The sequence below is a fragment of the Ursus maritimus genome, unplaced genomic scaffold (assembly GCF_017311325.1).
Source record: "Ursus maritimus isolate PB19 unplaced genomic scaffold, ASM1731132v1 scaffold_13, whole genome shotgun sequence".
Classification (NCBI taxonomy): domain Eukaryota; kingdom Metazoa; phylum Chordata; class Mammalia; order Carnivora; family Ursidae; genus Ursus; species Ursus maritimus.
Genome location: NW_024423675.1, coordinates 20545560 through 20559610, shown reverse-complemented (window position 1 = coordinate 20559610; position 14051 = coordinate 20545560). Strand labels below are relative to the sequence as shown.

The following is a 14051-nucleotide window of genomic DNA, read 5'->3' as shown; positions in this document are numbered from 1 at the left end:
CTAAAATAAAAGCAGGCAAAAGATAAAAACAGATTGTTTCATCAAAGAAGAAATGCAAATGGTTAATCGAAAATTTTAATGTTCAAATTTCAAGAAAAATATGAAACTTAAAACAGTAGGATATAAATTCTTACCTGTCAAATTGCCAAATATTTTTTTAAATGTATAATAATCCATACCAGTGAGGCTATAATGAGATAGTCACATAAGAGAAGTGAAAATTGATTTAGATGTTGTGGAAGCAAGGTGGCAATGTGTGTGAAAGACCTTTAAGATATTGATTCCTTTATGCCTTTTGACCTAAAAACACATCTTCTAGGAATCTAACCTAAAGAAATATATAACATTTGGGCATAGATTTGTATATACAGATGTTCATCACAGTATTATATTAAAATTATAAATTATGTAAATCTTTACCAGTGAGAGAATGATTAAGCAAATTAAGATCTATTCATTTGGTAAAATACTATGATGGCATTAATTTTCTTCAAAAAAATTTGAATGAGATGGAGAAATTATAAATTATATCTTAGTGTTTTCATTTTTATATCTTTGATTGAAACTGGACAGTAAAATTTTCATTAACCATTTGTATTTCTTTCAGTTTTATTGAGTTGTATTTGACATATAACATTGTATTAATATAAGGTGTATAACAATGATATGATATATGCATATATTGTGAAATGTTTACCACAATAATTTTAGTTAACACACATCACTTCACATACTTAGTTTTGTGTATGTGTGATCAGAATTTCTAAGATCTATTCTCTTAGCCACTTCCAAATATACAATATAGTATTGTTAACTGTAGTCAAACCAGGCTGAATATCACACCCCTGGGACCTATTTATCTTAAAACTATACATTTGGACCTTTTGACCACTTTCACCCATTCTCCCCACCCCCATCCCTGCCTCTGGCAACCACCAATCTTTCTCTGTTTCTATGAGTTCAATTTTTTTAGATTCTACATATAAATGACATTATACAGTATTTGTCTTTCTCTGTCTGACTTATTTCATTTATATTTCTTTTTTATAGCTTTCTCTTTTTTTCCTTAATTCTGTTAAGCATTTCAAAGTGCTTAAAATTCTTTTTTTTTAAAAGCCTCTTCAATCTGAAACTAATGATACACTATATTGAATTTAAATAGAAGTTAAAAGTTAAAAAGAATGTTTAAAAAAAGAGTCCTCATTCAGACGGAAATTCATAAAGTAGGTAATCTTAAATTCTGCAGAGGCCAGTGAGTTATACCCGTCCTCGTGACATCTCTTCCCCTTTGACTTCAAATATCCTGTGATTACCTGATAACACACAAACTTGAACTGCTCAGAGTTGGTGTATTCACAAGTCCACATTACTAATTTCCATACTTGCCTTGAAGCTGTAGCTACTGCACTTCCCAAGAGGGGTTGGGGGCAGAGTTTAGCAGAACTCCCTAAGCACCTGCAAGGTTTGTTTTGACCCGATTCCTTCCTACTACTTTTTTTAAAATTTTTTTATTATGTTATATTAGTCACCATACAGTACATCCTTAGTTTTTGATGTAGTGTTCCATGGTTCATTATTTACGTATAACACCCAGTGCTCCATGCAATATGCTTCCTACTGCTTTTGGTAACCATGTCAGTACCTTCTCAGCTGTCACACTAAGGGATGAAAAGCAACAGGGAAGTGAAGAGTGTTGTCACTAAAACAGACAAGCTAGACTGGGCCCTTGCTACTCAAAGAGTGGTCCACGGACCACTGTCACCTAGGAGCATGTTCAAAATGCACACTCCTGAGCCCAAGACCTCCTAAATCAGAATCTGAATTCTATAATGCAGAATAACAGATAGCAAAAATGTACTGTTATTTTTATTTAATAAAGGCTTTTGCCTTCCATTCTTAATTTTAAACAGCTTTATTGCTTTAAAATTAAATGTCTCTTTTAAAATTAAGTGACTCTTTTTTCTTTCGAGTCAGAGGAATTCAAAAGATAATTGGTTAGGGCCTGCAAAAACAATATATCAAAGTAGTATCCTTGACTTCTCTGGCTATGATCGTAATATCAGTGTGTCATTTTTCACAGGTAGTTGGAGAAAACACGAATAGGTTTTCTGGTGCCCCGAAGTATGGAGGGTGGATACTGGACAACTGCCCTGCTATAAAAGAACTGTGGATAGTCTTAATTGAGAAAGGAATTATACCTGATTTAGTCATCTGTTTATCAGATACAGAAAACAATGGTTGGTAAATATTTATCATGTAATTCTGAAAGTGAAGATTTTGTTGCTGATAATATGTTTAGTTAAAATACAAAATGGAAAACTCTTCACTCTCCCTAGGTACAAATATCTTCCCAGCAATCCCTTCACAACCTAGAGGTACACGGAATGAGGCATCCACTCAGCAACTAGATGGCCAGGAGTGGTGTGCTAGATCACTGGATGTTCCATCAGGCCCTTGCAATTATTCTTTGGAGCTGAGAATTTAACACCCCATTCTCAGTCAGCACTCTAACTTCTAAATGAAAAATATATAAGGCTGAGAGTAAAGACTGTATATTAGTCCTTATTCACCTCCAATGGGAAATATTAAATACATAAAGATAGCAGAACTAAATTTTAATTATTCTGCCACTTTGAAAAAAGATATCATAATCAAAAGAGTATAGTACTGGCATAAAAACAGACACCTAGGCCAATGGAACAAAGTAGAGAGCCCAGAAATACACCCATACATATATGGTCAAATAAACTTTGACATAGGAGCTAAGAATATTCTGTCATCTTGCCTTTTAAGGAAATATATTTGAAAAGAGAGTTTCCAGGGGGAAAATATGATACACCACCTCTTTTCATGTTTTAGTTATTTTTACCACGCCGATATATACCTCTTAGAAAGGATTTCAGCAGTCTCGATATTTTAAAGAACCTGGGCTATATTTAGATAAATGCTTAGAAGAAATATATTTGGATATAGGCAGGAATAATATTTTGTTGTTAATTTCTAAAATGTTTCTCACTGTATAGAGCTTCAAAATTAGTGTTATTCTCTTTATCTGTATTTCAGGAAAATATTTACTTAATAGACTGTATTTAGAGAATAAGACTGAAGTTGACTCTAAGATTTTAGGAAGATTATTAGATGAACTACAAAAGAAAAAAAGAGAGGAAGAAGCAGCAAGGTAAAATATTCCTGGCATCATAAAACAAGTTAATGAATCTTTTGTAGCTATTAAATATCTACTTACAAGTTACATTTATGAAATGTCTTTAATATCAAAACTGTGGTCTACTAATAGATCTAATTCTAATTAATTCTAAGAAAAACAGCAGGTTTACCAGTATTTTCAGTGTCTAAAGTACTGAGTTGTGGATGTTTTCATGGCCTGAAATCAAACTTATTCTAGAACAAACGTCTACTCTCAAAAGACACTGTAAAAAAATGAGCGCAGGTAAGATTATTTTTTTTTTACCGTATTTATCTGTGACTTAAATAATTTTGCTGACCAGTATCCACAAATTGAAGAAATAATATGATAAAAAGTAAATGAAAGGGGTGCCTGGGTGGCTCAGTCGGTTAAGCTTCCAACTATTGGTTTCCGCTCAGGTCATGATCTCAGGGTTGTGAGAGCCCCCCTCCTCCACCTCACCCCCATCCCTCCCCCACCCCACATCGAGCCAGACTTGGGCTCTGCACTCAGCAGGGAATCTGTTTGAAATTCTCTCACATGCTCTCCCTCTGCCCCTCCCCCCACAAACTAAATAAATAAAATCTTAAAAAAAAAAAAGAGAGAGTGGCTTTAATTAATGTCTTCCTGACATATCTCCTATAAGTAGTGTAGTAATGTCTTTTAAGAGAATAGAAGGAACTAGATTTTCACAGGATGGGGAAAGGATGCAAAGAACACTGAATATGGAGAATGACAGACCTATAAAAATAGTCAGGAAAACTGCCCCAGGGTAGGAAGCTGATATGAAAGGGCTCTGCTTAAGGCATCCCCTGTTGGTGAATACTTGATACAGTTTTTTTATATTATTTTTAAAAGATGCAATCAACATTCTTATGCATGTTTCTTTGTGTGTAATATGCCAATTCCTGAGAGCTAAGTTCCTAGATATAGAATTTCTAGGTCAAAGGTATGCACATTATAATTTTTAATAAATATTGCCTTTCTCCATCACCTTACCAGCTTTCCTTATACCTGTCTTCACCATTAAGGCAGGCTGAGTGCTTCAACCCTAATGAAAAACAGATTCCATCCAGACATTTAAGTTTCTATATTTCAAGTCTCTTCAAGTTTCATTATTACTGTGTTGAAAAGAAAAGAAATCAGGAAATATTTTTTCTGGTTACAAAGATAATTATCTATTCAATACAGAAAAATTTTAAATGCAAAAAATAATAAGTAAAAGTAAAAACTCTCATAATGCCAGCATCCAGAGATAATTACTATTAATAGCTTGATTAGTATCCTTCTAGGCTTTTGATCATCATTTATATAAACTTTAAGTACAAAATTAAAATTATATTATACATAGTCTTTTTTAAACTTTTTTGTCACTTAACATTTTCTGTGAACATTTCTGACTTCAGAAGGGAAAATGGTACAACTTTCCCATTTACCATTTCAACTTCAAGTTAGACAATCTTTTATTAATTTTGACAGCTTTCCTAATTAATAGCCAAAAATTTTTAAAGTATAACATAGCATCTTTTCTTAACAACAAAAAAAAAGGAAAAAATACCCTGAAATTAAGTGGCTTCAGTATGAGCATTATACACAATTTACTCAATTTTTTACCCCTATAAGCCTCAAATCCTATAATATTGTAAGATGTCTGAATTTCCAAAGATGATTAAATTTTGGACCTTTTCATTTCAGAAAAGCAGCTGAAGAAGCATTGAGAATAGAAGAAGACCAAAGGCTATTGGAAACTATGAGCAAAAAAGCAAAAGGCAAACACAGATTTATATCACTAATAATATGTTATTTAATTTTGTACTTTTCCTGCAGGCAACTGTAGTATTTCACGTGAATTACAGACAGCATGACCATATTTCCCAGTTTGCCCATAGATTTACACTATGCCTATGGTACTGAAATATTTATTTGACACATTTTTATTCTCAGTGTTCCAATTTGGATAATAAATTGTGTGGTCACTGGAGTAATGGAGTCATAGGAAAAGACCTCCGACACAGACACCACACGTGCTCCCTTTGTGGGTCCACGGCAGGCATCGTACACCGCATGTCTTAAAACAGCTTCCCTTATCACATAGGACACATGCACGTTGGAATTACTTCTAGTAGAAGGATCCTGTAGGAGCTGAGAAAATAGCCAATCTCCTGCTATACCCATTGTCTTTGAATTTAAACTTTCATCTCCATTATATAAGACCTTACTCCAACAGTTCCTTTTAAGACTGAAGTTCTTAACCTGGAGTTCATGGATAAAATTCAGAGGTCTGTGAACTTGAATGGGAAAATAATTACAACTTTATTTTCACTAACCTTTACCTGAGATTTAGTTATTTCCTTCACTTGGTAATTAATTTGGGAACAAATCTTAATAGTATAAGTGGTATCTTGACTTTGTTACCAGTAGAAACTAAGATATCTCCCTATCACATTACAGTTATATATCCTGTTTATGCTTAATCACAATTCCGAAATGATGGTAGTTATTAGACCAGCTGCTAGTTCTTGTTATTTGATGCATTAGTAAAGATGCGCAAATTTCCTACAGCACAAAATTTATTTTGATATCCTCATAACTGTTATTTCAATATAATGGGTTTCTTATGTATTTTATTTTATGGGTTTGAAAGCATTATTCTAAGGAGGGTCCATAAGTTTCACCAGACTGCCAAAAAGGTCCGTGACTCAAAAGAATGAAAAGTATCTATTTCCGTTTTCCTTTGTTGGCAACAAGCCACCCCAAAACTGTAAAACAACTACCATTTTTACTCTGTACACGTTTCTGTGGGTCAGGACTTAACACAGGGTTTATCTCTGCTCCCTGAGGAGCTCAGTTCAGGCTTTGAGAGGCCACCTGGGAAGTCAATCCTCCAGCCCCAGGCAAGCCTTCAGAGACTGTAACCCTGACTGACATCTTCACTTGGCTTCATGGGAGACCCAGAGCCAGAACCACCAATTAAGCTACTCCCAAATTCCTGACCCCAGAAACTACAAAGATGATATCTGATTATTGTTGCTTTAATGACTAAATTTTAGAGTAATTTATTATGAAGCAATAGATAACTAATATAACACATACTTAGTAAAAATCACAGATGGTATAAGCATCTTAGAACAATTTTTAGTCTATTTGTGACTTTTCTGGTACACAGATTATCCATTAGAATTCTAGAAAAAGTATTAGAATTTTTTACACTTCTCTGCATCATTATATAAACTCTTTATTTGTATGTTATAAAGTACCTAATACGGATAAGAATTCAAAATAAATAATTTACATGCATGCGTATTGGAAGTATTTTTTTTTACTATGAGAGATACATTGTGAGTTTTTGTATAACTTCATCCCAAACCCTAGTAGGATTCAGTGAATGCTACTTCTCCCTTGTGTACATCACCATAAATTCCTCTATATGACACAGAAGAGTCACCACAGTATAAGTGCATACTTAGAAGCCACGTGCACTGTAGTCCTGATACAGATCCAGACCTATAAGAACACTTTTCTCTTTTTTTAGGTATGTTTTACCTTTCTTCTTCTTCTTCTTTTCTTTTTTTTTTTTAAAGATTTTTATTTATTTATTTGACAGAGAGAGAGACAGCCAGCGAGAGAGGGAACACAAGTGGGGGAAGTGGGGGAGGAAGAAGAGGGTCCCAGGGCAGGGAGCCTGATGCGGGGCTCGATCCCAGGACTCTGGGATCACGCCCTGAGCCAAAGGCAGACGCTTAGCGACTGAGCCACTAAGGCGCCCCTCTTCTTTTTTTTTTTTTTTAAGAATTTATTATTTGTTTATTAGAGAGACAGAGAGTACAAGGGGGGAGGGGCAGAGGGAGAAGGGGAAACAGCCTTCCCACTGAGCAGGGAGCCCGATATAGGGTTCCATCCCAGGACCCTGGGATCATGATCTGAGACGCTTCACTGACTGAGCCACCCAGGCACCCCAAGAACACTTTAGGTACTTTACTCTGGGTGCTTAATCATCCAGATTCAGATCAAAATTCGGATGCCAGAGGTATCTCTTACCAGATAGTCTTGGAAGGTACTCCCTGGGGGGAGAAATTTCCACAGGAGTCCAGAAAACAGTCTCATTTATTTTTTTTTTTTCATATCATCTGCATAGAAACATCTTGTTTTTCAATTTAATGACTATATTAGAAGGGATTGGGGAGATAGGTTTTCTGACACCATTTACCCCATCTTCTTCCTGAAAGACTTCCATGCAACTACATAAAGCTTGGAACTGTGCTTTTAAAATTTACATTTGACATACGGATCAATGTGTTCCATTATTTGTAGTTAGGTATAAGAAAATCCATCATTATACATTAAATCTAGCCTCGTGTTCCCCAATGGAAATATAATGCAAGCCACCTATGTAACTATAAGTTTTCTAGTAACTACATAAAAAATAAAAAGAAACAGCTGAAATTAATTATATTTATTTACTATACTACATCCAAAATATTATTTTAACTATCAGTGCAAAAATTACTGAATATGTTTCACATTCAGTTTTTCATACTAAGTCTTTGAAATTCATTGCATATTTTATACTTACAGCACATCTCAATTTGGATTAGCCACATTTCAAGCGTTCCAATAGTCACACATGGCTAGTGGCTCCATATCAGACCGTGTAGTTCGATCCATATCCTTATTGAATGGACTTCGGGGCTGTTTCCAGTTTTTTACTGTTAAAATCGTTAGGCTGGTGCTCCCACTCTGAGCACATGCCCTACACACTGCCACTACATTTGAATAGATGACATATGTCGACAAAGCATCTGTCTCCCTCATCAAACCCCGTGCTCCAGGAGGGCAGGGCCGTTCCTTATTCTTTGTTTTGGCCTCAGCACTGATCAGAATATCAGGCACCCAATTAAATATTTGTTGACCTAAACTGAATAATAATTTATTTCTCCTCCCTTTTTTCTAGAAGTAGAAGAGGCTGAACTGGAGGCTGAAGAGGAGATTGAAGGTGAGGAGCCGGAAGTTCAGGAAGGGTCTGAGGCCCTGGAGGTAGCCGAGGACACCAAGGGAGCCTTACCTGAGGAGACTGAAGTACCTGAGGTCCCTGAAACAGAACCTGAATCAGGTTAGACTCTACTGAGGGCCATGTCCTTCATTCTAGGCCTGTCTACTGGGTGTGTCTGTGTGTGTGCACATGCGTGTATTCGTGTCTTTTCTATGTTAATAAAATGGAAGCAGGCAAAAATGGTGACATGAGCTCCCAGAGAACATAATCCAGATCACATAGTTTGTAGTGTGGTAAGAAAGCCAATTCTTCTCTGCCCCGGTACTGGCACTCGGGAGCAGGGCCAGCGATGTAATCTGTGAGTCGCATGATTCAAAAAGCAGGAAAAAGTGCTTTTAAACACACAATATAAAGCTTTTTCTTTTCTTCCATGGCCTCTCTCTCAGTTTGTCATGGTGCTTTTTGTTTGCTAATTAATCTCATTCTAAGTAAACAAAAATTTTAAATTTTATTCATTGGCATGAATTTGACTGTTCATCTCTATATTGTACAGTGCTATTTTTAAATGCAAATATAAGAGCATTTAAGTCATATGCAGAATCACCAAAATTACAGTTTGTATTTTGCAGCTTGGACGTGCATATGCATTTCATTCTTCCTCTCCTCCTCCTCCTCCTCCTCCTCCTCCTCCTCCTCCTCCCCCTTCTTCTTCTTCTTCTTCTTCTTTTTGAGAGAGAGAGAAGGAAGAGGCAGAGGGAGAAGGAGAGGAGGGAGAAGGAGAGAGAATCTTAAGCAGGCTCCACACTTAGCACGGAGCCCGGTACAGGGCTCAATCTCACAACCCTGAGATCATGACCTGAGTCAAAATCAAGATGCAGCCGCTTAACTGACTGAGCCACCCTGGCTCCCCTTAGACGCATTTCATCCTTAACAGAATACCAAGACAGTTTCATGCACAAAACTAACTGAACGTTCTATTTCACTTCTTAATATGTACATATGTTCTATCAACACTGTCTAACTTAAGCTTCTTAATGATTAAAGAAAGACCAAAAGAAAGGGAACTCTGGGTCGCCCTATCTTTTCCTTTCCTTCTATGTCATCTTTTTCAGCTTAAGTGTTCAGTGAATACAGGAAAGTAACATAATAAAAAGGTTCCTTTGTCATTCGTGTCTCTGAGTATTATCACCTTCTTTCAACATCTGAAGCAAGTTCTAGTTTAAAGGGAAAGTGTGGTCTTTCAGGGCTGTTGGCATCCTCCCCTCCCCCCACCACTCGGTCACACTTACTCCCTCATACATGGTCCCCCCGGAATTCTATGGTAATGACAGGGGATCAGGAATGTTCATGAGAACGTGAGGGCAAGGAATGGCACACACATACTATGCATATCTCTGCTCACATGCCCTCTCTTTGGTCCCATCGGAGCCCCTTTGGATTTTGCTTACAAAACAGTTCAAAGGTAAAATTACTAAAAATTTCAAAATGACAGCCAAAGAGCATTAATCTAAGTGTGAGACCATTCTAAGCAAAGGACCTTGTGCGTATGCACAGGTCCCACATTCATTAAGCCAGCCCTGCCTCAGAGGTCCAGTTTGGTGGACTAGTACAGGGCAAGAAGGAGTCAATGGGCAATGAAAGTCACCCTCAGGACCAGAGAGTATCTTAAAGCAGCAAGATAGGGGATCCCGCTGTGGTGGCAATGAGGCACATAAATACTTTCAAGCATGGTTACTATTAGATTAAAAACTAATCCTACAAACTAAAGGTCTTCAGATACCTACAGCTAGATGCCAGTGTGGAGCAATTAAGGGTTGGGAACCTGCTGTTAGCTGGTAAAAGGACCAGGACTAAGAGGCATTTTTACAATGAGAAATCTCAAGTTCAACATAGATCATTTTTACTACAGGATTGGCATTAGCTTAATGGGACAATAAGTATAAAACCAGAACCTTTGTGCCAGATAGAGGAGTTAGCAGGATGAAACACCCAATTTCCTTTTAGGAGTCCCACACCTCTATTGAGTAGAGCTCCTACTCAGAAACTTCATTGGTTTTTTCACTTTTTTATTTAAAATCAATTGATTAACATATAGTGTATTATTAGTTTCAGAGGTAGAGTTTAGTGATTCATCAGTTGTATATCACACCCAGTGCTCATTACATCATGGGCCCTCTTTAAAGCCCATCACCCAGTTACCCCATCCCCCTACCCCTCCCCTCCAGCAACCCTCAGTTTGTTTCCTATAGTTAAGAGCCTCTTATGGTTTCTCTCCCTCTCTGATTTCATCTTATTTTATTTTTCTCTCCCTTCCCCTATGTTCATCTGTTTTGTTTCTTAAATTCCACATATCAGTGAGATCATATGGTATTTGTCTTTCTCTGATTAACTTATTTCACTTAGCACAATACCCTCTAGCTCCATCCACATTGTTGCAAATGGTAAGACTTCATTTTTTTTGATGGCTGAGTCCTATTCCATTGTATATATACCACATCTTTTTTATCCATTCATCTGTCGATGGGACATCTGGTCTCCTTCCATATCTTGGCTATTGTGGACATTGCTGCTATAAACATGGGGTGCAGGTGCCCCTTCAAATCACTACATTTATATCCTTTGGGTAAATACCTAGTAGTGCAATTGCTGGGTCGTAGGGCGGCTCTATTTTTAACTTCTTGAGGAGCCTCCATACTGTTTTGTGGAGTGGCTGCACCAGCTCACATTCCCACCAGCAGTCTGAGCGGGTTCCCCTTTCTCTGCATCCTTGCAAACATCTGTTGTTTCCTGAGTTGTTAATTTTAGCCATTCTGACTGGTGTGACCAGAAACTTCACTGTTTTCTTCAGTACCTAATCAATTTGACTGATAACAATTCTTCCACCCATCTACGTTTTGCAAGAAGACAGGCCATAAAATACCAAAAGAAGTAAAAGAAACTGACATCCATTAAATATGACATGTCAAACACATCCCCATAGTTCCAATATCCACAATATCTCACAATTAGTATTTACTGATGCCACTGGTCTTGGGGACAATTTAGTTTTGTTGCCTTTAATCTGATTATTTCCCCCAGGGAACCTACTTTGGACGTTCTAAAGCCAGCATCCTACTCTAGGTAGGGTCAATTCTAGCCCAGTGCTAGACAATGTAGATATGACTGGGCTTCTCCAGTGCAGATTTGCTTCTGTAAAATGGGTCTGTTTGGCCATATTAAATCATATTCTATATCACAGAAGGGCTTGCATCTGGTTTAACTAGTGATTACTTCTATCCAAGGGTCTCTCTTTCCACAAAGTCTTCTCCTCTAAATTACTTAAGGAGGCAATTTTTTTTCACTTAAAACTGCCCTGTCTAATCACAAGAAAGACAAATACCATATGATTCCACTTATATGAGGTACTTAGAGTAGTCAAAATCATAAAGTCAGAAAGTAGAATGGTGGTTGCCAGGGGCTTGGGGGGTGGGGACAATGGGGAGTTATTATTTAATGAGTACAGAGTTTCTGTTTTACCAGGTGAAAAGAGTTATGGGCTGAAAGGTAGTGACAGCAGCACCGCAGTGTGGATGTATCGGATACCACTGAACTGTATACCTAAAATGGTTAAGAGGGTAAATTTTATGGTATATGAATTTACCACAATGAAAAAAAAAAAAGAAAAAACTGCTCTAACATAAATCCGTTACTTTGGCTGCTATATGACACCTTATGTCATTGTTCTGTATCTCAAGTTCTACATTAAACAGGATTAGGAATAGTTACCAAACACTGTTTTTATAGGGATAGAAACATTTTATTTAAAGCACCTAGCACAGAGTCTGGAAAGTTATCTTGATACGCACTGAGTAATATTTGGAATTGTTGAATCACCATATTTTTCACCTGAAATTAACATAACACTGTATGTTAACTACACTGGAATTTAAATAAATATAAATTTTAAGAAAGAATCACCTAGGGGCACCTGGGTGGCTCAGTTCGTTAAACATCTGACTTCAGGTCATGATCCGGGGGTCCTAGGATCAAGCCCCATGTCCGGCTCCCCGCTCAGCAGGGAGTCTGCTTGTTCCTCTCCCTTTGCCCCTCCCCCCACTCGTGCGCTCTCCCTCTACCCCCCCCCAAATAAATAAAATCTTTTTAAAAATCATCTAAGTTTCTTATTTTAAAGGCTCCTGAGCTCCACCCAAGTTCTGGTTCAGTAAGTCTAGGATGGAGTTGGAGAATCTACATTTTAATGAACACATCAGGTGATTCTTATACTTGCTGACACTTGAGAACTGTCATAGGAAAAAAAATTTAGGCTGAAAAAAAGTTTTATAAATGGTCACCTTAAGTCATAGAAAAAGCTCAGTATTGTCTCACAAAAGATCTGACCCTGAGAACATAAACTCAAGGATAACTCAGCTGCACAGTGTATCCACCGGTAGCCATAAATTGATATATCGAATATTTAATATTCTGACATATTTCCTTTCAGTTTTTCTAAGCATGGTATTTTGTTTTGTTTTGACTTGACTAGATTCAAGCCTAAGAGAAAGTTTTTCTCTGGGACACTTCTTAAGTCTCATCACAGTTATTCTTATGGATTATGACTGTTCATATTGAAATTGTTGATAAACTTCCTCCAGATAGTTTTATAAGAGGCACAACTCCTCCACACTGTTGAATGCCCCCTGTGGACACATCCACTAGGAAAGGCCTGTCCTTTCCAGTTCATTAGAACTGGCCATGAATTTCTGCAGCTATGTGGGATTAGGATTGTTGATAATTCTTTTTTTTTTTTTTTTAAGATTTTATTTATTTATTTATTCGACAGAGATAGTGACAGCCAGCGAGAGAGGGAACACAAGCAGGGGGAGTGGGAGAGGAAGAAGCAGGCTCCTAGCGGAGGAGCCTGATGTGGGGCTCGATCCCATAACACCGGGATCATGCCCCGAGCTGAAGGCAGACACCTAACCGCTGTGCCACCCAGGCGCCCCTAGGATTGTTGATAATTCTATTGGGATGTCTCCCAGATTCCACAGTTTCTCCATTCCTGAGATTTCAGTTTTGATTTTTAGTTCTCTTAATCATCTGGCCTATATCTTTGAATAATTTTTAAGCATCCAGGGTGGTATATTGTGTGCATTCTTGTAAATCTATTGCTTTCATGCATGAAAAACGATTTAGTTGCTACTAAATTATTGTTATATCCTTTTCCTCTCAAAATTCTGCATGTTGATATTGTACTATGGTCTTCACAAGGAAAAATCTGATATTGCTTCATTTGTGTTCTTTTTTCTTTTCTGCAGGGATGCTCAAAAGATATTCTTCATACCAATATATATATATTTTTTTACCTTTACTAGTATGTGAGCAATTTTCCCTGGAATTCGTTGAGCTTTTTATCTTCCTGCTAGTCTTTGTCTAGCTCAAAATGGTTTTCTTCAATTGCATCTTCACTTATTGCTTGATTTCTTTTTGAGGATCACTTTTTATTATTTTTGGTTAGATAGTTTTTGTTTCTCAACCACATTAATCTCCTTTTCCCTGATAGTTCTTATCACTTTGTTCTTTTTTCTCTGTATTCTTTGAAGAATGAGATGAAATTTATTTTCTGCTTCTTATTGCCTCTCTACTGATACATATCTGAATTCTGCTATTGTATTTTAGATTTCCTTCCATTGTTTTCTAATTGCAGCTAGCTTTCTTGTATTTCTACCTTTATCTTAGTTTGGTCTCCCTTTTTGCTTCATGATTCCTATTTCATAGGCTGTGTTGTCCTCCTGTGTTTTTTGAGTACACCAAGCATGTATTTTCTAAAATTTACTTTACTCTGCTTTATATAAGAAATCTTTTTCAAAAGCAATTCTTCACCTAAAACTTTGGATCGAT

General features: G+C 36.9%; 1 protein-coding gene across 1 annotated transcript in view; it reads left to right on the top strand.

The window, feature by feature from the left end:
- Positions 1 to 14051, top strand: part of AK9 (adenylate kinase 9) — a 119157-nt gene that overhangs the window by 58457 nt on the left and 46649 nt on the right. Inside the window, exons 17-20 of the mRNA XM_040628105.1 lie at positions 2081 to 2237; positions 3064 to 3178; positions 4880 to 4953; positions 8136 to 8294. Of these exons, the coding sequence (XP_040484039.1) occupies positions 2081 to 2237; positions 3064 to 3178; positions 4880 to 4953; positions 8136 to 8294 (505 nt within the window). The remainder of the gene's footprint in view (positions 1 to 2080; positions 2238 to 3063; positions 3179 to 4879; positions 4954 to 8135; positions 8295 to 14051) is intronic.